Source organism: Python bivittatus, unplaced genomic scaffold (assembly GCF_059951505.1).
Source record: "Python bivittatus isolate LINGU-HERP-01145 unplaced genomic scaffold, Pbiv_v1 ctg000650_np1212, whole genome shotgun sequence".
NCBI classification, from domain to species: Eukaryota; Metazoa; Chordata; class Lepidosauria; order Squamata; family Pythonidae; genus Python; species Python bivittatus.
In genome coordinates this window covers 1,774,576-1,801,100 of record NW_028277093.1, presented here as the reverse complement: position 1 = coordinate 1,801,100, position 26,525 = coordinate 1,774,576, and the positions used below count along the sequence as shown (strand labels likewise).

The window sequence follows — 26,525 nt, the reverse complement described above, 5'->3', positions numbered from 1 at the left end:
ACCAGCTCAACAAAACATATTCATCAAAAACTGGATTTTATCGATACAATACAATACAATACAATACAATACAATACAATACAATACAATACAATACAATACAATACTATTCCTGGGGGGGCTTCTCCATTTTCCTCTCTGGTCCCCCAAAACACTCTTGCCCCTCACTCCCATAATTCTTCTCCCCACCCATCCATTGCAAGGTCTCCAGGCAACGCGTGCAGAATCCACCAGGGGTCGCCATTGCAAGGTCTCCAGGCAACGCGTGCAGAATCCACCAGGGGTCGCCGTGGGAAGCACAGCATTAATGTAATAGCAGCTTCAGAGTGGAACTGAGCATGCCCAGAATGCTTTGCCAGGGCTTGGTGCATTTCGATGGAGAAATTCTCCGGAAGTGGAGCCACCATCTGCGGTCTGGCCTCTCTAGGATGGACTCCCTCCCTTTAACCCTTTGTTGGAACCTCCCTAAGGGCGAAAGGGGTCGCAGGACGTTTTGGGAGGTCCGGGTGGGAGCGTGCATCGAACAAGCAACGGCAGCTCCTCGTATTGTTGCAAGGAAATAAAAGCTCCAATTCTCTACAAAATATTTTGGGAATCCACTATTATTTAGCAAGCACAGTACTAATTCTGCAGGTTAGATCAGTGTTTCTCAAACTTGGCAACTTTAAAATGTGTGGACTTCAACTCCCAGCATTCCCCAGCCAGCTTGTCAAGTCAAAGTTGCCAAGATGGGGCTTTTTCTTCCCCTTTTTCTCTTCCATCATCTTTGCCCCCACCCTGGGAAAACGCCCCCATCCCTTCCCGCCATTGCAGAACTGCCCGCTGCCAAAACACGGAAGGGAGCCGCGCAGGCGCCTGAAAGCTTGGCTAGCACGTGCTTCTATTTGCAGAATGTACACTTTTTTTTTAATTGGGGGGGAAAGAAAGACAGGAAGTGAGTGCATCCGCTAGAATCTTCCCCCTCAGATTCTTTGCCCTCCCTCTCTTTTCACCCTCAACCTCCCCAAAGGCAAAGGGGCTGCAGCAAGATCTTGCAGGAACGGAGAGGCTCTGAGTGGTGCCCTTTTCCTCTGGAAAGAGAAGGGAGCCGCGGAGACGAAGCAAACTAAAGGCTTCATGCCGAGAAAGGTATTCTTTCAAGATTGCAAAACGGTCTTGGGGAGAGAGGACGAGGGTCTCCCCTCCCCCTCCCCCGTGCAGCCCCCGCGGCCGCTTTCCGTGCATTTCTGGGCGAGAGAAATCTCCCCTGCAAAACGGATCAGGTCCAGAGAGAGAATAAGAAAAGCCGAATCCGTGGGAAGAGAGGCAAATAGAGGGAGGACCAGGTGGTGGGGAGGGTCGGGGGACGAGGCAGCGACGGTCCCAGCGGCGGGGCTGCATCGCAACCCGGCCAGCGTCGCTTTCGCTCAGCGCTTTGGAGAGGTTGACTGCAAAGTTGGGTTGACCCAGGTTGGCTCTCAGCATCTCCCTCGAGAGCGGAGTTGGGAACCCGATCCGTGGACGCGGGAGAGTTACTTCTCATCCTGACGGGTAGGACAGCTCTCCCGACAGGGAAAAGAGGCAGGTGGCGGGGAAGACGGGCTCGGGCAGGCTGGCCTCCCCCGACTGCGTGTCTACAGGAGTCTCGTTCGAAAGCAGGGCACGTGCTGGAAGCAAAGATCCATCACTTGTGTCCCGATGACACAAGCCCCGCCCCTTTTGGACGTGCATGCGGTGTTAACCTGTCTGTACGAAGGGGCAGGCACTGTGTTCCTGTTGCCGTGCCTCTGGTGGTGAAGTAAGCGTCTTCCTAGCGAATACTGTCAGTCGTTAACAGGATGAGTAACAAAGCTGGGAGGGTTGTTAGGGTCTGGTTTGTTCTGCTGCTCCAGAGAGTGGCTTCGGTTGAGGACTTTTTGATGGCCAGGAGGCATCCGTCTGTTTTGGGAGAGGAGGGAGGGAGACCCCGAAGCTGTAAGTCTGTTCTTGAAGAATCAAGTGCTCACGGTTTGTGCCGTCTCTGCGATGGGGAGATGGGAATTGATTTTCATCGGCTTCTTGGCCTTGGTATCGTTACTAAGATTAGTCTTGCCTCTGGGTGGCATATCTAGACTAGGGAATAAACCGGATGTACATAAGACCTTACACAAGGAGCTGCTAGCTGGTCACCATCTGAACTTTTTCTTCTACTGTTAACCAGAATGCTTAGTTTTTAGTATTGGATGAGCTGCTTCCAGTCTAGATTAGAAGTTGTGACCCCCGTTTCATAACCTTAGGAGAGCTGCTGACTCCTTGTATGGCCCATGTGTTCCATTTCTGAGATGATTCTCCATGGCGTGGGTGGGAATATCTCCAAGAGTTTGCTGCTTAGAGCTGGAGTGAGCAGTCCCTGGATGGAAGGAGCTAGGGCTGGATTAAGCCCAGGGCCTTCTCCTCTCATTGAAGGCTCTCAGCATGCCTCTTCCAGCAGAGAAATAAGAAATGCTTCAAGTTTGGGTAGCAGTGGAATGGTGTCATGCCTGCAAACTCTCATCTTACTATGATTTTCTTAAAGAATCAAAAAGTCGAGAAGCTTGAGAACTTCTCGACAAGATCTGGGTTTGCAGGTCTTTTCAATTCCAGCAGTTTGTGGTCTATATCTGGAAGCATCTTATCTTGCTCATGAGTTTCTGTCTGCAGATGAAAATGACTCATAAGTAAGGAGGGGTGAGACTTTTCCAGAATCTCTTCATACAGTTGAGGTCCTATCAAGGAAAACCTTGGAGATTAGGAGAAAGTTGATCCCATATTGTATTTCATTAGAAAACACAGCGAAAATGCATATGGAATACCCAGCAGAGGAAGGAAGAAGAAAAGTTCCCCATGGTGCTCACCCAGAGACCACAGGAGAAAAAATTGGACAGAAGAACCTAGAGGACGAAGCAGTCAGTTCGCATGATCAGTGCCAATGTTTCAGGGACTTCCGCTATAAGGAGGCCAGGGGACCCCGAGAGCTTTGCAGCCAGCTCCACCACCTTTGTGCTCAGTGGCTGAAACCAGAAAGGAGCACAAAAGCTGAGATGCTGGACCTGGTGGTCCTGGAGCAGTTCCTGGCTATCCTCCCCCTGGAGATGAAGAGCTGGGTCCGGGAGTGTGAACCAGAGACCAGTTCCCAGGCAGTGGCCCTGGCAGAGGGCTTCCTCCTGAGCCAAGGAGAAGAAACAAAACAGGAAAAATTGCAGGTGAGAAGATTTTATCTTGATAGGACTAGATGGATGGTAACAATATTTGTGAATGATTAAATGTCTTACTACTTGAGCTTTCTGAAATTAGTAGCACAATGGCAATATTTAAGTACCTCTTTAGCCAAATCAATCCATTGTCACTTTCAGAGGCCATATTTGAAGCAAACTGTCCCCACTGATGAAGATTTGGGGCTGTGAAGTTGGAAGCAAAGGGCAAGAATCCACTAATATGAATACCCTTAACACCCCCACCCCCCCTTCTTGTATGGTACTTCAGGCCCAGGGATCCTTCATGGGAATGATCTCTGACAGCCCCACGGCAAGAGGGCATCCATCTCAGGGGCTACTCTTCAGCAGGATTTCCCAAGAAGGTCCAAGTCAGAGCCTCTTAACAGGTACAATAAGGTTCTTTTCATGCACTATAAGTTCCTCTGAGAGATTCCAGTAATCCCTTATTCTCTTTTTCTTGTCTCTAATATCTTTCTGGATATTGTTAATGATGCTTTCAAAAAGTCTGCTTCCACCAATTTTGTCTCCCTCACAGGGAATAAGACAATGCCACTGGGATTTGCAGAATCATCTCCTTTTGATAAAGCAGAAACAACATCTGTGCCTGTAGCTCTGGTAGGTAGAGAACATTAGAAAAGTTGCAGAGAAACATTTATAGACCTCTTGTTTTTTGACAGGGTTGTATGTACACCCCATCCCTACTAACAGTTTTTTTTTTTAATGGTTAGGACTTGCTTTTTTTTCTTATGCCTCTAGCATAATTTTTGAAACACTTTCAAGAGACAGCAATGCAATTAGCAAACAGGAGGCAATAATTGTAAACAAGGGGCTACATTTTATTTATTTATGCATTTAAAAGATGTATAGTTCATTTTTCCAAGCTTAATTCCATTTTGCACAGTCAGGGAAATAATCAAGCTAATTAGGAGTTCCAAGATAACCTCAAAACAGTGTGGTTTCTACCTGAAATTGAATGCCACCCAATCCATCTGTCTTACAATGGTGTAATTTCCTCCCAAGTCTTCCCTTTCTTACTTCTCATCCAGTCAGTGATTCAGAGCAGAAGAAGCTTCCCTAAAAGGTTGTTGAAGGCATTTTATACCAATCCCCCAGTGAGATCTCCTAGTACTTCCATGTATACGTTGAACAGCATAGGAGTAGCATTGATCCTTGAGAGACATCAGTGGTCTTGGTCCAAGGTGAAAATGGGACTTTTTTAGAAACACTCAGTAGGAAGGATCAGAGTCATTGATCAATGATACCTCCAAAGTCCTTCCACCAATCGATACTCTCATGGAATCATTCACATTCTAAACCTTTGGCCCAAATGGGTCCTCAGTCTGGAGGCTTGTCCGTTTTCTTTGACATAGTTTGAATCTTATAAGTAAAATGCCCATTCTTTTTAAGATATGTGAATTAAGATAGAGAACTTGCAAGGTCATCCCGGGTGTTATGTTCACTGGGAGTGTTATCTTTCAGAGTCATATATCCTTCCAGGAGGTGGCTGTCTTTTTCACTGAAGAAGAGTGGGCCCTATTGGATCCCCATCAAAAAGCTCTGCATGTGGAGGTCATGCTGGAGAATTCAAAGAATGTGGCTTCTCTAGGTAAGGGCTCTAATTTATTCTGATTTGTACATATATTTTCTGTCTCCTCCTTTTCCTTTTAAGATATTCCAAAGCAAAACTTGTAGTTTAGTTTTAAAGCTGAGAAAATCTATTTCTCTGGGGGCCCGAGAATAAGGAGAGATTGATAAGGGTATCTTTAAATGTTTTGGCCATTTCTCATTTAAGATTTGAGAGAGCATTTTGGTGGATTTTTCAGTTTCTGTTAAATCTCACCAAGAACAAATTAATATACAGTATGTGCACTAGATGATGATCATGATGTTGGTCTCCATCCCATGTGGCCTCCTTGTGCCTTCCTTTCTTCGCTGCCAAGTTCATTTGGTCTTCATAAGTTGGCAAGTTTGTTTGCATGAAAGCAGCAAGACAGTTGGGGTGGGAAATTTGCAAGAATGTGGAAAGTTAGAACTGTGAATTCCTGTGAAGAAATTATAAAATTGTGCACCTGCTATAACCCTTCAAAATCTGATGTCTTTCCCAAAGGCCATCTTCTGTAGTAAACTTCTGAATAGATTGATTTTCTTACCTTTGTATAGCCTCATTTTAAATCTGTTCATTCATTCTAATGGGAATTGATCCAACATTTATATCATGGGTGGGAAAGGATGCATTTGTGTATTATGAAACAAAAAAATTGGCCCAACAAGGAAATAATGTTGGGTCAGAATAATAATTAAAGCATAATCTTGGTTTCCAAGTATAGAAAGAGGGGAAAAAAAGATTTGAGATTTTGGAGAAAAATCACAACTCACAGAGTGCGATTTTTCATGGGATTCCATGTTTCTCCCTTATTTTAATAGTTGTTCCTCTTTTTTTTTCTTCTCCCATGCAGCTGATGGACAAGAAAACAAGAATAATGAGAAGACAAGGATGTTGCCATTGCAAACAGTTAAGTACGAAGGGCAAGAAGAGGTGTTTCAACATATATGGGGACGAGAACAATGCGAGGACAACCAGTCAAGTGATTGGGGTGAGAGGTTCTCAACTACTCAAAGAGTGGACATACAGGACTTCCTGACGCAAGAAAATCATGAGGGAAAGAAAAAAGGAGAAAGTCCAGGGTATGGAGAACTGTTCAAAGATAAACCTGATATAAGCAAACATTGCCGAATCCACATAAAAGAGAAAACTTATGAATGCAGAGAGCATGTAAAGAATTATTATCAGAACTTCCCTCTGACTTTATATCAGAGTGTTTCCACAGAAAACAAACCATATAAATGCATGGAGTGTGGAAAAAACTTCAGTCATTCCAGTTCCCTTACTTCCCATAAAAGGATCCACACAGGGGAGAAGCCATACAAATGCATGGAGTGTGGAAAGAGCTTTAGACGGAATACTGACCTTACATCTCATAAAAGGGTTCACACAGGTGAAAAACCATTTAAATGTATGGAGTGTGGAAAGAGCTTTACTATGAGCAGTAATCTTACACTGCATAAAAGAATCCACACAGGTGAGAAACCATTTAAATGTATGGAGTGTGGAAAGAGCTTTATTCAGAGAGGTCACCTTACTTGCCATATGAGGATCCACACAGGGGAGAAGCCATATATGTGCATGGAGTGTGGAAAGACCTTCAGGTGGAGCAGTCACCTGCCTAACCATATGAGGATCCACACAGGGGAGAAACCATATAAATGTGTGGACTGTGGAAAGTGCTTTAGAGACCGCAGTGCCTTTCAATCCCATAGAAGAATCCACACAGGGGAGAAATCTTTAAAGTGCATGGAATGTGGGAAGACTTTCAGGGGGAGTACTGATCTTACAATTCATAAAAGGATCCACACAGGGGAGAAACCATATAAATGCATGGAGTGTGGAAAGAGCTTCAGTAGGAGCAGTCACCTTTCTTCCCATAAAAATATCCACCCTGGAGAGAAGCCATTTAAATGTATGGAGTGTGGAAAGAGCTTTACTCAAAGTTGTTACCTTACCTACCATAAAAGGATCCACACAGGGGAGAAACCCTATAAATGTATGGAGTGTGGAAAGAGCTTCAGCAGGAGCAGTCACCTTTCTTCTCATAAAAACATCCACCCTGGGGAGAAGCCCTATAAATGTATGGAGTGTGGAAAAAGCTTTACTCAGAGCTGTTACCTTACTTCCCATAAAAGTATCCACATCGGGGAAAACCCATAAAAATACTAGGAGTGTTCTGTATCTTGTACTTTTTAATTTTTTGTACTCTGCCTTGAGTGTTTATAGAAATAGAAAGGCATGGTATAAATGTAATAATGAATAAAAATAATTATTGCCTGAAGGGAATCAGTCTTTATATCTTCTGTGATCTATTGATGGGTTCTTCTTATAGTCTATTGGACTTTTGGAACAATCTCCAAATCCATAATCTCTCTCTCACTCAGTGTCCAGCTTTCACAGCCATACTTTATCACGGGGAAAACTATTCCCATTTTTTACTATGATGCTAAACTGATTAACAAAAGAAAAGTAAAAATATATTAGCAGCATTATGGAATTTAATTTCAGAATTGATAAACACATAATAATTATTAAAAAGAGAGGAAAAGAGGCCTGGAAATTATATGAGAAAGAAAATCAAAAGTTTGACCCTACTACTCCATTTTTTCTTTCTCCCTGTTCTCCAAAAAACAAAACAAAACAACAAAATTCAGATGTTGACAAACCAAACGTATCAACTATCCACTGCTGCAAATCAGATACTTGCTGCTTCTTGGAGTTTTGTATGATCATTCTTTTTGCCCAGCCATGCCCAAATTAAATTGTATTCCCCGCTTCATGTTATACAGTAAAATCAATAAAACCTTTCAGAATCACTTTAATTTTTTTTTAATAGATGGCCCTTCAGAGCTGCTTTTCTTTGCTCCAACTGGACTAAATTGCCATTTTCCCCTTCTCTTACATCTCTGAATGCAGATGACTCATTTTAACTTTTTTTTTTCTCCTACATCTTCTACTCTCCTCCCTAGAATATTTTTCTTTATTTTTCTCTAAGGAACTTGCCTTCAGGATCCCAAGATATTGAGGCTGCCTTAAATTCTTAGGAGGTCCTTTAACTTCCTGTTTGTGGAGCTTTTTCAATTCTTTATTTAGTCCCTCAAAGAAATAGATGTTTCTCCTCACAATCCTCTCTTAAATTAGCTTTATTCTTGATCCAGCAGTTGGCTGCCATCTTTCTCTCTCTGCTTCTTTTTCAAGAATTCCACATTTTGATCACTCACCAGCCAGTTTCACCTTTAATTTCTCCAAATTTGTGCTTTTTCTGAGGGAAAATTTTCTACATCTTTATCCCTTCACATAGTTTTTCCAATCTGGGAATTGTTTTCTTTCAATATTTCTGCTTCTTTTTCTTCAGGATCTTATTTTTTTCTCATCCTTAACCTCTCACTTCATTCCATGTGTCCCAGACGCCATCCTCACCTCAGTTTTACATTTGCTCCCACTAAACTTTCAGGCACAAGTTAAAAAAATTAAAGTGTTTTTATCTTTCCATAACCTGATTTTAGTATTTTCTGTGTTGCCAGAACTTGTGTGCTCTCTTTTTAATAAATCCCCCCCCCCCCCATTTTTGGCCACACTGACATTTCTGAGAGGATTTTGCTTGTTCTTGAGGCCCCAGGAAGCTGCTCCTGGCAAAATTTAGAGCTACTATTATTTAAGAGGAAGAAAAATAATATTTATTCTGCAAATAGTTGTTTAATATGTACAGGATTCCAGACAATATAGATGACTCCTATTTTAAAGCTATTTTAAAGATACTTGTCCTCTACTTCAGATGTTCCCTTAAGGTTTATCAGATCCCTCCATTAGAAAGGTAAAACAAAATTCAGTCCAGATCTTTCCTTTTACATATTAGAAAAGATAAATTGAAACTAAGGGTTTCTAGTTGACAGTCTCCTCTGTATTCTGTATAACAGAAATGCATCTCCACACTTTATGTGTGAAAAAGAGACTCAATTCTGTTACACAGAATTCCTGCAATTCCCTTCAAAATCCAAATTAAGGAATTTAATTTTACATTAATCAAACCTTCCCAATTGCATTGGATCCTGTTCAAATTAAGAAAGCTCCCTGGCATTTCTACTCAATCCATATCCCTTTGTTCCTAACTCGTGATTTGATTAACCACAATCTGCTGAATAAACCATACTTGGCTGGGTAGCTGCGGCCCATCAAACTGTAAGACATGTTTACACGCTACACAGGCTGGTTTCAACGAAACTCAGAAAAGCCATTTTGTACTTTGGAAACTATGGTTTATGGCTGAGCATGTTCTGTGAATCCAACATGTCATGGTTTATCTCATAAACCACCTTCTCTCTCCTGGCTACCTTTTGGTGAGGTACATCCACGCCCACCCACATCCATGATGAGATGTGTATGAAATGTTACTGTGCTTCTACAAATTGTTAACAGAAGGCTCAGGAGCCTGAAATGATGACTTCTGAGCCATCCGCACCAAATTCACCGTTGCGTGGAAGTGGCTGGAAATGGCACTTTAGCCCTTCCCCAAATCCCTGCAGCTGCCGCTCTGCATTTAATTGCCCCCAGTTCTTGCCTCTGCCCTGGGGAGCATTTTTCTCCCACTCCCACCTTCTCTGAACTCTAGAGCAGGGTCCCTCAACCTTGGTGACTTGAAGATGTGTGGACTTCAACTCCCAGAATTCCCCAGCCAGCATGGCTGGCTGGAGAATTCTGGGAGTTGAAGTCCACACATCTTCAAGTCGCCAAGGTTGAGGGACCCTGCTCTAAACAATGCATCTTCCTCCCTGCCCTTTCAATTGCAGGCAGGGAACACTAGGGGGCTCCGTCGTTGGAGAGCTGAGCATGCGCAGGAGGCCTTTGCCCCACACGTGCTTCTGTCTGGACAAAGCTCCTGGAGAATGCCTCGCAAGTAGGGCAGGTAGTGAGCGCCGCGGCCAAAGTCTTCCCTCTTGCAATCAGTGCCCTCTCTCGCTTTTTTACAGGAAGCCCTTGCAGGAGAGGCTGGAAGTGGTGACCACCAAAAATGCTTAGTCCCGAGACAGGTATTGCTTGAAGATCGCAACTCCTGTCTGGGGGGCGCCCTGCCCAGCCGCCCTTGCTTCGTGCAACCCTTGCGGCATTTTTGTATGCATCTTCTGGGGGAGAGAAATCTCTCCTGCAACACGGATCAGAGCCACGCTGGCCATGCAAAGAAAAAAAAATCCGGAGCAAAGAAAGGCCAATTTGGGAGACTCCCTGACGGGGGAGGAGGGGCTGTTTCTGCAAGGCGGTGGGTCCCAGGAGTGTGGGGAAAGGGGGAGAGCTGGTTTGGCTCATCACTTTGCCTGCGGGTCCGAGGCCGGCTCCCAGCAGCTCCAGTTAGAGGGTCCCCCGCTCTCCTTTTCCCCCCAAGGGGCTCTGCCCTCCCTCTTGCCTTTGACAAAGGGCCCCTTTCTTCCACCCCTCGTGGAAGGGAATTGCACAGTTGCACGCAGGATCATCCGGGGGGGCGGGTCCCTTAAGAACGGTGTTTCTCAAGCTTGGCCACATTAAGATGTGCGGACTTCAACTCCCAGAATTCCCGAGCCGACCTCTGGGAGCTGAAGCCGATGCATTTTAATGTTGCCAAGCTTGAGAACCTCTGCTCCAGAAACGTGTCAGATGGGCAGCAAGCTTCAGAAGGCAGCTGCGCATGCGCCTGGTCACTTTGCTATTTCTGTTAGGCTGGCAGAAAGTGACGTCACCAACTGCCCTGTTTCTCTAGGACTCTGCACTTCCTCCCTTTAACCCTTTGCGCTTCTCAGAAGGCGAAGAGGCTCAGAAAAAGTCTCACGGGGAGTGACATCCAGACCTGACTCTGCGCAAGTGAGTGGGGAATCCTCGTGGGGAGGGGAGCAAAGGGGCCTCATGTTGGAGAAGAAAAGCAGACGTGCAAAAGTTGTCATTCAGGTTCAGTGAGTCCCCCGATCCCATGTTCCTCTGCCGCCCCTGTCCGTGCATATGGCAGGCAGGGGGGAAAGCAGAGCTCCAGACCAGCCGTGTTGCCCCCAGGAAAAAGCCCAGGATCCCCAGGAAGCAGGAAATCTGGGGGAGCCCTTCACCCCCCATTTCCTGGGAAAGCCTCTGAATGGGGGGAGACAGGGGGGATGGCATTGCAAAACTCAGGGGGCAAATAGAGATTTTTCAGGAATGGAGATGCAAAATAGAGATTGCATGGATGGGGTTGGGTCACCTGCTTTTCATCATGTTGGAACCCAGCCAGAGGCTTAGGAAGCTGTGTGAATCAAGACAGCCTGTTAAGCCTCAATGTGTCCTGTTCACTTGAATGTTGCATTTATGAGAACGTACCCATGGTGCTTTTTTGACCCATGCTTTGGGTTGGGCATATTGTATGAACCCTGCCTGTGTGAGAGTATAACTGTAGCTCTAGCCTTTTAAAAAACAAACAAGGTTGTTCTGTTGAGTGTGAGGAAAAAGAAATAGAAACCTCCTGAATGTTTTTATTTCATATTTTTAGTCCTTGATGGAAGCTCATCCCAGATCTGCTTAGAGGGATTCCTCTCCCCAAAAAGTGTCAACCACAAAAACCTCCTCTGGTGAAACTTGTCCAGGGTCTCTTTCTGCTACCAGGTCCTATGAATGAAGGGAGCTTTGGAGATCCAGGAGTTCCACTGGCCCCATTTGGTTAGAGAACAGATAAACAATGGACGCAGGTAAGAAAGCCAGGGAAAGGAGCAGAGGAGAAATCTGGGCAAGAACTGGGCAGAAGATCCTGGAGGAGGAAGTCATCAATTCAGAGGTCCAGCACAGGAGCTTCAGAAATGTCCACTTCCAGGAGAAGGGACCACGGGAGATTTGCAGCTGCCTCCACCACCTTTGCTGTCAGTGGCTGAAGCCAGAAAGACACACAAAGGCTCAGATGCTGGACCTGGTGCTCCTGGAGCAGTTCATGGCCGTCCTGCCTCCAGAGATGGAGAGCTGGGTCCGGGAGTGTGGAGCGGAGACCAGTTCCCAGGCAGTGGCCCTGGCCGAAGGCTTCCTCCTGAGCCAGGCAGAGCAGAAGAAGCAAGAACAGCTGCAGGTGAGAGGACCTCATCTTGCAATCTTGAAAGTGGTCCTTATATAGCAAACAATATGTTTAAATTCCTGAATGCTTCTCTCCCAGAGTCTTCTGGCATTAGTAATATGAACAATTTAACTTTTTAGGCAGTTTGTTCCATTGCTCCTTCCAGAGGTAGATGGACTTGCTACAAAGATGGCTACAAAGATGTGGGCAGAGAACAAGAATCCTCTTCTTGTGGGCTACTCCCTTAATTCTCCTCCTTCTTTTCTCCTTAGCTCTTCTTCTCTTTTCTTTTTATATTTCAGGGCCCGGCGATGGTCACCGAACATTCCAGAAAAAGGAGAGATTCATCAGATCTCTCACAAGAGCTGCTTTTCAGAGGATTTTCCAAAGAAGATCAAAGTCAGGAAACATCAGGAGGTGAGGGAAGGTGTTTCCAAGCAGTGTGAAGTTCCTCACAGACTCCAGCTCTCTCTCGTGCTGGGGTCCTCTTGTGTATAATATCTCCCTATATGTTATTAAATATGCTTTCAAAAACTCCATAAAAGTTTCCACTTCTATCTCCTTAGGGAACAGAACAATGCCACTGATCTTTGTAGGATCCTCTCCTTTTTCTAATGGAGCTAAAACAGCCGCTGAACCATCAGTTCAGGTAGGAGAGAAACTTCAGAGAAGTTGAGTAGATCATTACAAGGACTCCTTTTTTTTTTTTTTGGGTGGGATCCAGTGTTATCTATCTATCTATCTATCTATCTATCTATCTATCTATCTATCTATCTATCTATCAAGTTTGTCACCGCCCATCTCATTGGAACGATTCTGGGCGGTTTACAAAACAGTTAAAATCAATTAAAATTACAACATACAATGATCTTAACTAAATAGAAAATAAATAGAATTACATGTGACTTAGCCCACTACTCAAACTATTGTGGAAATTAAATAACTGTACTGTGAGATTCTTATTAAGGAATCTATTTTTTTTCCAAAAGTTCAGTACTGTTTGTTTCTTTTGTGTGTATTGGTTTACAATAACTAATTTTTTTAAAAAAATTAAAAATTACATTTTATTTAAAATTCAATGTATAGTAAATTATTAAAAAAAATAAGGGACAGAAATAAAATTAGTACACACATAGCTTTTACACTGTTCTCTTCACTTATAGTTCATTCATTCCCTTCTACTTTCAGACACCCTGAAGAGGGATGTATAACCTTTTGCCTCCCTTATGTTCTACTTAATCCAAAGGCTAGATAGGTGGGCCTGGGGCTTTGTGGTGCATAGTCTTTTGGGAGAGGAGGAATCTGTTAGTGGATACACTCCTACCCTTTCAACATAGATACATGAACTCAGAATCTTACACAGCAGAGAAATGCTCAAGGAAACACAGCACATGGAAAGTCTCTGTTGACCTACAAAAGCTTTATTAATTAAAATTGCTTAAGCATTGCAGACGCTCATGCACTCATTCTCACTAGCTCTGCTACAAAACTGACCAGGCGATGCATGACGGTTGGGGAAAGCCATCAGCAGATGTTATGACAGTATCCTTTGCAAGCGACATTCCATCATGCATCACTTCAGCTGTCCTTTCATTGACCATTAGGTTGTTGAGTCAAACATGGCTCACTGCTTGGCAGTCAGCCTCCTTGTTTTTGGTTGTTGGCATCCAGGCCTTGGATGATTTCAAAGTTGATCTCCTTATCTCCTCAGCTTGCTTGCTCCTGTACACGTACACATTCTTCTCTAAGGTCAAATTTTGATCATTACCATCTACTTCTCCCAACATTTTAGTTCTCACAGTCAAAATATCCTTCTATGTATTCACTTGGAAGACTTCAAATTTATTCTTCCAGATTTATTCTTCCATTCTATAGGACTGCTTCAAACTAGTTAAATACTTAAACTAGCAAATTATACTTTTTAAAAAGTATAAAGACAGTTTAAAGAAAACTATACTCAACAGAGGGTAAAATTGAGTTTGCCACTTAAAACGTCAGATTTTCTGAGCACAATAAAAGGTTATAAAGTTCTAATGCAAATGATCAGACAGAAGCACGTCTACATAAAAACTGTGTCCAATGAACTTCTAATGAAGCCACTTAAGAGCTTGTACAATAATTTCCAACCATCTGATCTGTAGCTTTTATTAGCTCCCATCCAGTCAATAATTCCAACCATGAACAGGTTCCCTGGAATTTGAGGAGAAACAGAATTGGAGTATGTGTCTTCTGCATCTTGAGGGCATCCTCACAAACCCCTGGATGAGTTGTCCCAGCACTTTCATAAAGGTGTTGAGTGTGGGCAGGATTGATCCTTCAGGGGATATTGCAGGCCAGTGTCACAAAACCAGCTGATCCAGAAAAAAACCTGTAGCTGGTTTCATTAAATGGCACTTCAGTCCTGCAGAATCAGTTAAGTTAATAACACTGATCCCAAATGTTATATCCATCAGCATCAATAAGCCCTGCCCATTTTCTTACATCAGTTTTTGAATTCTGTAGTAGATGCCCATTTAACCCATTAGAAGTCCCTGCATTTTGGGATTGGTGAACTAATGGAGAGAATTTGCAAATCCTTCTTGGGCCTCCCTGTTAACAAAGAAAGTTTATTTCCCTTTTCAGGGTCTTGTATCCTTTGAGGACGTGGCTGTGTATTTCTCTGAAGAGGAGTGGTCGCAGCTGAATATCAACCAAAAAGCTCTCCATAGGGAAGTCATGCTAGAGAACTCTAGGATTGTAGCTTCTCTGGGTAAGTGTTTCCCATTCTCTAGTCTAACCTTCAAGAAGACATACTATAGTCAGATGTAACCAGCTGTTTCAGACATGTCTTGGCTGGGAGGAGAGGAGATCCAGTCTTCTTCTGCTCCAAGAAAAGGAAGAAGTCAATATAGCTTCTCAGCAAGACAGACTAATCTACTGACTATAGATGACATTGAGATTAGTCTGACCTATAACAAAACATTGTTACCGATCTCATGTTCCATCTCCTCAGTCTCAGCCCCAGCACCCTGTCAGCAGACCTTCAGAGGCTCTGACTTCTGGCTGCTGCTTCTGAATGCCAGGTCAGTCTGTAATAAGGCCTCTTTCATCAGTGATTTAATTACTGGTGAGAGGGCTGACCTGGCATCATATCACTGAAACCTGGCTGGATCTGGAGAGGGGGGGGGTAGCCCTCTTGGAGTTATGCCCAGCCAGGTTTCAAGTGTGGCATCAGCCGAGATCCTGGGGCAGGGATGGAGGTGTGGTGATTGTTGGGGTGCTGTACCACAGGTCACCAGATGTGAGACCCCGTTCATTAAGCTGGTCTGTAGGGATCAGTTGGGTTTGCTGCTATTGTACCAGCCTCCCTGCTGCACAGCAAGTCCCCTGCCTAAGCTCCTTGACGCCATTTCTGGGTTGGCAGTGGAGTTCCCCAGACTTATGGACTTGGGGGACTTCAATCTGCCTTCTCTGAGGATGGGGTCAGAGGTGGCTCAGGAGTTCATGGCCACCATGATGACCATGGGCCTATCCCAAATCATCCAGAGCTCGACACGAGACAGTGGCCATACACCAGATCTGGTGTTCCTGTCAGAGCAGTGGCTATGTGATCTGAAATTTTGGTGTCCCCCCTGTCATGGTCAGATTATGATGGGATTCTCTAGCGCCGCTATCCACTGCAGGGAGGCTGGACCCATTAGATTGGTCTGCCCCCAGCGACTAATGGACCCAGATGGGTTCCAGAGGGAACTGGGGGTTGCAGTCCTGCTGTACGGTCCATCCAAAGCCTTGGTCACTGCTTGGAATAAGGGGATGACTGAGGCTTTGGATCAGATTGCACTGATGCAATCTCTCCTCTCAGGGATCCCGGCATTCTCCATGGTTCACGGAATTGCTGTGGGAGAGGAAGCGAGAGAAGAGACATCTAGATCATCACTGGTGTTAGTCAAGGAACAAACTTGACCGTACACGAGTTAGAGCTGCTATTAAGGCCTACCTCATGGTGATAAGGGCAGCAAAGTGTCATTACTCCTCCACTCTTATTGCATCCTCAGATAGCCACCCTGTGGCCCTGTTTTGCGTGACATGAGCCCTCCTGGGTCCTCAAACAAACTTCTGCAGGGGCGTGCGGAGGAATTTTCCCAGCATCTGCCAGATAAGATCGCTCGGATTCATTCTCAGTTGGCGCTGGCTTTGTTGCAGGTCCAGTGGAGATGCCTAGGGAGAAGTCTTGCCCTGTTCTCTGGGAATGGTTTGAAGCTGTTTGACCTGAGGAAGTGGACAGGGCCCTTAGGACTGTGAGCTGCTCTTTAGATCCATGTCCCTCCTGGCTGGTTAAAGTGGCCCGGGGGGTGTCGTGTGAGTGAGTTCTAGCAATGATTAATGGTTCCTTGAGTGAGGGGTTGTTCTTTCTCCTCTTAAGAAGGTTTTGGTTCACCCCCTCCTCAAGAAGCTATCGCTGGACCCCACTATACTGGACAATTTTCGTCCAGTATCAAACCTCCCCTTTTTGGGGAAGGTGATTGAGGTGATTGCGCAGCAGCTCCAGAGGACCTTGGATGAAGCGAATTATCTGGATCCCTTTCAGTCAGTAATCAGGCCTGGGTATGGGTCAGAAACAGCATTGGTTACACTTTTGGATGATCTCTGGCAAGGGCGGGATGAGGGTTGTACATCCATCCTTGCCCTACTTGACCTCTCTGTGGCTTTCAATACCATCAACCATGGTATCCTTCTGGATTGGCTCAGAGGATTGGGGGTGGGTAGCATAGTGTTGTGCTGGTTCACCTCCTTCCTCCAGGGCTGATTCCAGTCAGTGGGGGTTGGGGAGGAGAGATCCCACCCTCAGCCCCTATTATGTGGGGTGCCACAGGGTTTTGTACTCTCTCTCCTCCTATTTAACATCTACATGAAGCCACTGGATGAGTTCATCCATCACCGTGGGGTGAGACATCATCAGTACACTGATGATAGTCAGTGATACATCTCTGCCCCTGGCAAATTAAGTGATACTGTGAGTGTCTTATCCTGGTGTCTGGAGGCTGTGAGGATCTGGATGGGGAACAACAGGCTTCAGCTGAACCCTGGCAAGACTGAGTGGCTGTGGGTTCTGGGGCCTTCTGGTTCTAGGACTATGTCATCTTTGGTGCTGGATGGGGTGGCACTCCCCCAGAAAGACCCCGTGCGCAATATGGGGGCCCTTCTGGACTCACAACTCCTGCTCAAAGAGCAGGTGGCAGTTGTGGTTAGGAGGGCCTTTGCACAGCTTCGTGTTGTGTGCCAGTTGCACCTGTTCCTAAATCAGGCTCTGCTCTCTGTCACTCATGCCCTAGTCACCTCCTGTTTGGATTTCTGTAATGCGCTCTACATGGGGCTGCCCTTGAAGAGTATCCAGAAGCTTCAGCTGGTGCAAAAGTCAGCAGTGCGGGCAGTTATGTGTGCCTCTAGAGCAGTACACATTACACCTCTGCATTGGTTGCCAGTTTGCTTCCAGGTCCAATTCAAGATGCTGGTTTTGACCTTTAAAGCTCTTCATGGCATAGGGCTGGGTTACCTGAGGGACCGCCTCTCCCCGATTACATCTGCCTGCCCCATCAAGTCTGGCGAAAAAGGCATGCTACAGGTCCTTTCTGCCAGGGAATTACATTTGGCGGGTCCCAGGAGGCAGCCCTTCTCTGCTGTGGCATCCACCTTGTGGAATCTTGTCCCCCCCCCCGAAGTGAGATTAGCTCCATCCCTCTCAACATTCCACAAGTCCCTCAGGACCTGGCTGTCTGATCAGGCCTGGGGTCCCAGGGAACCAGGGAAATTTTGTGATGGCTCCCTTATTGTGGTTAATATCATCCTGTCTTGTTTTGTGTCCTTTTTATAATTTCCATTGTGATTGTTTTTACGTATTTATTGTTTTTAATTAAGTGCTGTACATCACCCAGAATCGCTTTTATGTGAGATGAGCAGCTATATAAATATGATGATAGATATATGAGGTAGGTAGGTTGGTAGGTAGGTAGGTAGGCAGGCCGACCGACTGACCAACCAACTGACCGACAACAATATAGTAGCTAGCAAAATGGTCATCCACTATCATCATTCAAGATCAAAGTCGGGTCACACTAGGACAAAGCAGCCTTATGGAATGCCAGGTGGGACAGGGTCATACATAACACCGGGGGAAGTGTGCTCCAGAGTGTAGGAGCTATTACTGAAAAGGTCTGCTGCCTTTTCCACATCCCAAGGGGGCAGGATGCTCAGCACCACCCCTCCAGATGTTCAGACAAGTGGGCAAAGCCAACTGTGACACCATGGTTCCTGATACATCCTGGTGCTACACTGTGTAGGGCTTTACTAGTAATAAAGTCTCTTTATTTCAATCAGCAACCGGCATAACATTCAAGAATAAAATCACAGCAGTCCCACTGTGGTAATAGTCTAACCTATATAGTATAAACATGACTAAACTTTAAATCAGTAACAAACTATAACATTGTAGTACCACTACCGTTAAGAGTGTAAGTTTAAGATTTTAAAAATGCATGTGAATAGAATAGCAATTTATATATTTTGGGTACAACTGTAGAATAGATACAAGTAATAACTAGCATTCTGAATTGCGCCTAGAAGCTTACTGGCAGCCAGTGCAGGAATTGTAACATTTATTCTGCAATAGCATGTTTGCACGCAGAACCACTGGCTGCATTTTGTACCAGCTGCAACTTCCAGATTGTCGCCAAAGGCAGCCCATCTGAGTGGTAATCAAGGCATGAGTTATATCAGGGCATCCTATCTGGCTTGTGCTCTATTGGCATTTTCTCAGACTAGCTATTTGGTTAATGTCCTTCCATCCCTTCTCTTTCACACTTTTCTTCTATAACCATGAGCTTTGAGATTCTGAGAGAAATGCCATCGTTTTTCTCCCTGAAAACATATGGCTTTATTTCCCACTGCAATCAACACTGGCTCTCATATGTTTCTGAATTAATAGAAAAACTAGTATAGTTTTTTTCCCCCTTTGCAACTATTTGCTTGTGGCAAGAGAAGAGCGCATAGTAAATGCTGATAGTAGGATAAGTAGGAAAGAAGGAGTAGAAAATTATATTTAGTTGGCTCTGTTCTCTACTCCAATTTTTCCACTGGTCACTCCAAGAATATATTTTTGTTAGCTTCTTTGCTCTTGATTCCTCATTCCCGTGAACCTGTTTCCTACTGAAATTCAGTATGAATGTGGAGAATTAATTTATGGAGAGAAAAGTTGTAACAGTACACTAGTGTGATGTGTGATTCTTTTTAAAAAATGATTTTTTAAAAGTTTCTACTGCTTATTAAATAAAAACAATCCATTTCCATATCTTACAGTTTTACACATGTGAACTTAAGTAGCAACCCACATCACAAGTCCAAATTTGGTAAGCCTCAGATCGGATTATTTAGTGTTGGTCAGACTTTTAAAATATTAGAGAGTATTTGGCAAAAATTCAGCAGGTAGTTCATAATTACTTGCTAGAATTTGATCTTCATTTCCTTTCCCTAGCTTTTCATTCTTTCTTTTTCCTTCAAGGAAGCAAGTGTGAGAAAAAACAATCAAAAAGTGGGAGTAAGAAGAGCTCAACTTCACAATCTGCTCAGAAGTTTTTTGCCCAACAAGATCACAAAGGAAAAACACCGAGCAAGTGCTTACAGAAAAGTATGAAAATATTCAAAGACAAGTTAGATTTAAATAAACATTATACAACTCATGGTAAAGGTAAACGCTATCAGTGTAGGGAGAATGAAAGAAATAAGACTCCGACTTTAAATATTTCTTTATGTGAGAAGGTCAAGATGGAAGAGAAACCATATAAATGCAGAGAATGTGGAAAAAGCTTCAGCAAGAACAGTTCACTAACCTGTCATACAAAAATCCATGCAGGGGAGAAGCCATATAACTGTAGGGAATGTGGAAAGAGCTTTACGTGGAACAGTCACCTTACTTCCCATAAAAGGATTCACACTGGTGAGAAGCCATATAAATGCACAGAATGTGGAAAAAGCTTTACTCAGAATAGTCAACTTACTTACCATAAGAGGATCCATACGGGGGAGAAACCATATAAATGTATGGAGTGTGAAAAGAGCTTTACTCAGATCAGTCAACTTACATATCATAGAAGGACCCATACAGGGGAGAAACCATATAAATGCATGGAGTGTGGAAAGAGCTTTACTCGGAATATTCAACTCACTTCCCATACAAGAATTCACACAGGGGAAAAACCCTATCAATGCATGGAGTGTGGAAAGAGCTTCACTCAGAACTGTCACCTTACTTCCCACAAGAGAGTCCACACAGGAGAGAAACCCTATAAATGTATGGAGTGTGGAAAAAGCTTTACTGACAAGAGTTACCTTACTTGCCATAAAAGAATCCACACAGGAGAGAAACCATACAAATGCATGGAATGCGGAAAAAGCTATTTTCAGAAAAGTCTACTTACTTCTCACAGAGGGATCCACAGAGTGGAGAAACCTTACAAGTGCATGGAGTGTGGGAAGAGTTTTACATGGAAGAGCCACCTTTCTTCCCATAAAAGAATCCACACGGGGGAGAAGCCATATAAATGTAGGGAATGTGGAAAGAATTTCCATGAAAATAGGTCCCTTATTATTCATGAAACAATCCATACACGGGAGAAACCCTTTAAATGTATAGAGTGTGGAAAGAGCTTTATATGGAAGAGTCAACTTATTTCCCATGAAAGGATCCACACAGGGGAGAAGCCTTATGAATGCAGGGAATGTGGGAAGAGCTTCTATGAAAATAGGTCCCTTACTATTCATAAAAGGATCCACACAGGAGAGAAATTATATAAATGCATGGAGTGCGGGAAGAACTTTATATGGAAGAGTCAACTTACGTCCCATGAAAGAATCCACACAGGGGAGAAGCCATATACCTGCAAGGAATGTGGAAAGAGCTTTACTCATAACAGCCAACTTAGTAAACATAACAGAATCCATACAGGGGTGAAACCCTATAAATGTACTGAGTGTGGAAAGAGCTTTACTCAAAAAAGTCAACTTAATTTCCATATAAGAATTCACACTGGGGAAAAGCCCTATCAATGTGTGGAGTGTGGAAAGAGCTTCAGCAGGAACAGCGAACTTACTTGCCATAAAAGGATACACACAGGGGAGAAACCGTATAAATGTGTAGAGTGTGGAAAGAGTTTTACTCATAGCAGTCACCTTATTTCCCATAAAAGGATTCATACAGGAGAGAAACCATATCAATGCATAGAATGTGGGAAAAGCTTTTCTGAGCATAGTCAACTCACATGCCATAAAAGGATCCACACAGGAGAGAAACCATATAAATGCATGGAATGTGGAAAGTGCTTCAGTCAGAGCAATTCACTCACTTGCCATGAAAGGATCCACACAGGGGAGAAACCTTTTAAATGCATGGAGTGTGGAAAGAGCTTTATTCGAAGCAGTCAGCTAAGTTATCATGAGATGATCCACACAGGGGAAAAGCCTTTTGAATGCATGGAATGTGGAAAGAGCTTCAGGAGGAAGAGTGACCTGCTTTCCCATAAAAGGAGCCACTCTGGTGAGAACCTCTAAGTAGTAGATTAAATTGGTTTCAGTCCATGCATACCCTCTTCCTGTTCTGAAGTAGAAAAGATGCTTGCTTTGAATCCTAAATTTTGTCCCTGACCTTTACTAAAGCTTGATTGAAACAGCCACAGAGAGAATTAATTGACTTAGGGAAAGATTATTACAAACAGGTTGTGCTGCCTTTTTGGGATGAGTTGGTTGGGATCATTTATGATATTGATACAGTTGCAGGTGAAGACTAGAAAACTATTTTGTTTTAGTGTTCAATTTTAAATGCTTGTCATTTCTACTTGTGCTTCAAAATCCAACGGAGTCACCGTTTGATGTGTCTCACAATGTGCCGTACCAGTTTTGATTGATTGATTGATTGACTGATTAGATGTTGATTGTTAGTGACCACATAGATAGATTTTCTCCATGACGATCTGTCACTGACCTGGTCCTTCAACTCTTCCAATGGTGCACTCATCGCTAGTGTAACTGAGTCTATCCACCTTGCTGCTGGTTGTCCTCTTTCCTTCCACGTTTCCCAGTATGAACATATAATTCAATCTAATAAGAAGGGAGCTTCTTGCTCCTCAGTTTGCTTGATGTTTCCACTTGACGTTGGCTTCGATAGGGATGTTGCGGGCAGAAGTTGCGGCATCCCCAGTCTTTAGAAGGAGCTTCATTTAATGAAAGCATCCCTGATGTGTTTCTATAAGTAGGAGCTCTGTCAACATTTCTTCCACTGTAACAACTGTTCTTCCACAATCCTTTGATCTTCCCTTCCTTTGCCTTGCTACAGTTCTGCCTTTCCAGCTTCACACCTTATTTTTAATCTTAATACAGCTACCCTTGTATTACATGTGGGGCAAAAAAAACCCCTAATCTGTCCTCATAAAAAGTAGGAAATGGCTCAAGCAGAGATAGGTTTTTGTACAAGAACATTTATTCCATAAGTATCCCAGATTTCATCCAATTGTATTAAGAGGAATGGGTGATGTTGAATTAAAAGAGGGTATGTGCCTTAAATATCTGATGAGCTTCTTTCTTTCTTTTGTGCCCAAGGAAGGGTTGCACATGAGAATGAGAATTAAAAGGAGTTGAGTGTGCTGAGATGGCAAACAATCAATCATGAATTCAGGAAAGAGATACCTGGAAATCAACGGAAGCCAAAATAAAATAAAATGAGGACAGCTGCTCCAGGAATGTGAAGGAGAAATCCTCCATTTTTATTGCACTACAATCCAGAAGTCTCTTCTGTCCAAACAAGATCAGAAAGGAATGAGAAACAGAAGTTAATAGTTTTATTGTGTATTTCACTGTGCCTCTTATGCCATGAATTTCTGTGAAGATATCAGTGGACATCTATCAAAGATAGAGTCCATCAGATCCATTCAAGGCAAGCTGTAAAGGTGGAAGAGTTTTTCTGCAGGATTTCAGCTTACGCAACCATGGGACTATGCCAGAATGAAAATTTCTAAAAAGACATGGCAGAAGATGGTTCTGAGAGCAAGAGATCTTCCATGTGAAATGAATGAGGTGGAAAAGTACCTGGAGGTATGAAAAGAGGACTACACTGGGACTGTCCAAGCTTTATTGGAAGTTATAAAAGTGAATGGGAATTGTAGTACTATGGAACCATTATGCAGAACATGGGTACTATGATGTTGGTGTCCTGCCTCAATTCTTCTGGAACTCAAATTTAATTAAAAACTCCCAGCCCTTGAGACCTGATTTATGATCCACTTTCCAATGAGCATGACTGTTTCCTTGCCTCCACTTGACCTGCCCAATCATCCCGGTGACCCTGTTGTAGCTCAAACTGATTCAGCTGTATCAGCCTGGTTGGCATGTTTCTCCTTCCCACTAAAAGTCCAGCTATTTATCTGGGGAGCCTCTTGTCCTCCGCCCTGGTTAAAGAATATGGTGTCTTGTTTGTAATTATTTATATAATTTTTCTCTGTTCTTTGGGGGGCATTTGGATTTAGGGATCTGTAAAAGTCTATTTTTCTTTGGCCCCTTGTGGTGAAGGAGACACAGGCTAAGTAGTCAGTTTTCATGTTGAAGACTCACATCCCAAGCTTATCTAAGGTGTGCATGGATGCCTGGCCTCCCTTAACTCTTAATGGTTTCTACTTCTCCGTTGGCTTGAATTTTTTGTTTTATATGGGTTGTATCAAAATATGCAAGCCAGACTGTATTTTGTCTATTTAAATATATGTATAATATTTTTATCTTTTATTCAGTTGGATTCTCATGTTTTCCACTGATTTTCCTAAAGAAGTTCAAAAATATAGAAAGTGGTTTAATAATATGAGAAATATTGATGGTGAGAAGCTACTTTCAAGTTTCCAGCCCCTTTTGTTCTGAAAATATCCAATGATGCTCAGAAATCATTTAAAAATTAGATGGAAGCTGAAAACTATCTTCTCCAAACTCCTGTTGAAGGAAAATAATTAATTTTGTACTTATTTTTTGCTGCTACATGCTGCAGTTCTTTCCAGACTCTTAAAGATTTTTGTTGCTTTTTTCTGACTCTTGAATATACATTTGCTTGTTTGTATGTTCTTAGCTATAAAGAAAGTTTATCAACTGCAGTTTCTTCCACGGATGTGTTTTATGTCTCTTTTTTAAATTTGCTAATTCCCTCTTCTCCTTTCTTATTTTCCTTCTTTAATTTGACCTTCATTAAAGATACTCTAGGTGGCTCACGCTTTAGGATGAAAAACAAGAATAAGCAAATAGGCAATCTAGATAATCCAGAGGAATACTCAGCAACATTATTGAGGGGAGAGGTCAAGCAAAATTCAGTCACAATCGTAAGACAGAAATCCACTACCAGGGGTAGATCATGCTCCATCCTAAGCTTTACAGAAGCCCAAGAAGGTTGGGGCCATGCAAACATCAGGTGGCATGCTGGCTATTAATGCCACAGAGATTAATGCCACATCTTCTAGGTCCCACTGGATGATGTTGCTTTCCAGCTGTGACCAGGAGCACGTCACCTCTGCCAGATCAGACAAACAGCAGGAGGAAGGCTATCCTGTAGGCACCAGGACATAAGCCAATTTTTGCTGCCTTTTAATTTTCACCATTTCTTGCTCTCTCTTGCCTATGTCCTTTGTGGCTATTTTTCTCAATGTCATGGAATACCTTTCTCTCATCCTGATTTTTTGAAGCAATCTTTTTTCAATATGCCTTTTTTCTCATGCACAACCCCTGCATGAGAAAAGAGTGCATTGTACAAGCGATGACCATACAAGCGATGCTGTTGAGGTTCTTATCCAGGGCCTGAAGTGGAGTGGCTCTGGGTTTTGGAGTCCCCTGGATCTGGTGATTTTTCATTTGTAATTCTTGATGCACCATCTGGGCATCTTGAAGGCCATCCAGACACTGCAGCTGGTCCAGAATGCAGCAACGTGTGCAGCTTTGGGCACTCCAAAATTCGTGCAACACACTGCTGAATGAGCTTCCACTATGCTTCTGGGTGCAGTTCAAGGTGCTGGTTATCACCTTTAAAGTCCTGCATGGCATGGGGCTGGGTTACTTGCAGGACTGTCTGTCTCTGAGGGTTTCTGCCCGTTCCACCGGATCTGACAGGATGGCTATGCTCCATGTCCCCTCTATTAAACTGCCATCTTGTGGGACTGAGAAGATGTGCCTTCTCTGTCAGAACACCTGCCCTATGGAACAGCCTTCAGATTTGGAGGGCCGTCTTGACTTTCCAGAAGGCTCTTTAAGACCTGGCTTTTTCCCAGACACTGGGGCCAGGAGCCAGGATGTTTGTTCTGTGAAATTGTTATACGGTGCCTCACATTATTTTTAACTTGGATCATGGGATTCTTTTATATGTATGTATGTTTGTTTGTTTGTAAATTGGTTGTTCACCACCCAGCATTATGTATTTAAGATGGGTGGCCGTATACATTTTTAAAAATAAAGTATTATTCTACAAAGCATCCTTTTTCATACGTCTATTGGCATAACTCCACACACTTAAGGGACATCTGTAACCTCATTCTTTTCATTCTGTTCCAAGCTGTTTCCATGTCCTCTTTCCTCATGTCCGTGTACTGTACTATGAATTCTCTTGGAAAACACTCTTTCATACAGGATCCATACTTCTTCCTGAAGTCATTCTGCGGCCACTTTATTTCCTTTTCTTTCATGTCCATTTTCCCCCAGATCTTCTCTTGACATTTTGAAAAAACGAACTCTACAGCAGAGGAATTAATGTCATGAATATTACATTAATTACATTATTACAGTAATGAATATACTTAGACTGAAACCACATACACAAGAGACTTTTTTTCTAAACAGATTCTTATTAACTGCTATGGTTCACTCTTGGGTCTCCAAATGGCCTAATTTTTTTTCGCTACCCTCTCCTCTTCTACCCACCCTTTCAAGTTAATTGAAGGTGTATTTTTTCCCTCTGGGTCTCATTTGTTGAGAATGTTGGACAATTTCCCCCGAAACTCATTCCTGGTTCTTTCATTACTACTATTTGGTGGAGTGTATCATGCAACTGTAATCAACATAAAGATCTTTTTCCTCATGTTGGTTTAGTACATCAGCCCACATTCCTGCTCCCATACTCAGTCTTTGCACCTTGCAACAAATTCCACATTTCCCCAGACTCACTCTCTGAGGACGTTTTACCTCAGAAAAAGTATGCTAGTAGAGAAGTTAAGGGTGGATTAACTTGATGATTCTGAGTCATTTTCCCATTCCAGAACATGTTTTCTTTCAATGTTGGGGGTGTTCTTTCTTCAGGATCATAATTTTCATAGCCCATCACTTTACCTCTCAACTCACAGCCACGCTTGCTCCCCATTTGAGATCAGGAGCTGCTCCTCATTAAAATTTTAAAATACATTCTTAATATTTAAGACTAATATTGAATGTTAATATTATTTTATTATTTAATATTAATATTTAATATTGATTGGTTAATTATGTGCCATCAAGCCAACGTCAACTCTTAGCGACCACACAGATTTTGTCCATTAATTTAATATTAATATTTCTTTATATTATTCTTTCATTCATTCAGTTTGGATGCCACCCAACTCCAACCAATTCTGGGTGGCTCAGCACACTAAAATAACACCAA

The 26,525-nt window shown here is 43.2% G+C and overlaps 2 protein-coding genes across 11 annotated transcripts in view; both read left to right on the top strand.

Moving 5' to 3' along the window:
- Window positions 1-800: 800 nt before the first annotated feature.
- On the top strand, window positions 801-7,098 carry LOC148214481 (uncharacterized). Its single transcript, XM_088151382.1, has 6 exons — window positions 801-1,128; window positions 2,782-3,200; window positions 3,481-3,598; window positions 3,748-3,827; window positions 4,692-4,818; window positions 5,669-7,098. Exons 2-6 carry the CDS (start codon window positions 2,796-2,798, stop codon window positions 6,976-6,978), a joined length of 2,040 nt encoding a protein of 679 aa, XP_088007508.1. The 5' UTR covers window positions 801-1,128; window positions 2,782-2,795; the 3' UTR covers window positions 6,979-7,098.
- Window positions 7,099-9,658: 2,560 nt separating this feature from the next.
- LOC103060324 (zinc finger protein with KRAB and SCAN domains 5-like) overlaps window positions 9,659-26,525 on the top strand; it is a 30,229-nt gene continuing 13,362 nt past the window's right edge. Inside the window, exons 1-8 of one of the 10 annotated variants that reach the window (XM_088151273.1) lie at window positions 9,659-9,721; window positions 10,547-10,647; window positions 11,413-11,863; window positions 12,151-12,265; window positions 12,415-12,497; window positions 14,471-14,597; window positions 19,383-21,413; window positions 22,476-25,359. In XM_088151273.1, coding sequence (XP_088007399.1) covers window positions 11,486-11,863; window positions 12,151-12,265; window positions 12,415-12,497; window positions 14,471-14,597; window positions 19,383-21,413; window positions 22,476-22,510 — 2,769 coding nt within the window. In that variant the 5' untranslated portion in view covers window positions 9,659-9,721; window positions 10,547-10,647; window positions 11,413-11,485 and the 3' untranslated portion in view covers window positions 22,511-25,359. Of the gene's footprint in view, window positions 10,648-11,299; window positions 11,864-12,150; window positions 12,266-12,414; window positions 12,498-14,470; window positions 14,598-15,882 lie in introns of those variants that run through there. The other 9 variants (XM_088151270.1, XM_088151272.1, XM_088151271.1 and 6 more) reach the window with 9 other exon arrangements.

What these genes read in the sequence shown, in the direction of transcription:
- LOC148214481 (XM_088151382.1), top strand. Translation starts at nt 2,796, where the DNA reads ATGCATATGGAATACCCAGCAGAGGAAGGAAGAAGAAAAGTTCCCCAT. An exon ending in CAAAACAGGAAAAATTGCAG is followed by an intron (nt 3,201 to 3,480) that starts GTGAGAAGATTT and finishes ATGGTACTTCAG; the next exon opens with GCCCAGGGATCCTTCATGGG. An exon ending in AAGTCAGAGCCTCTTAACAG is followed by an intron (nt 3,599 to 3,747) that starts GTACAATAAGGT and finishes TCTCCCTCACAG; the next exon opens with GGAATAAGACAATGCCACTG.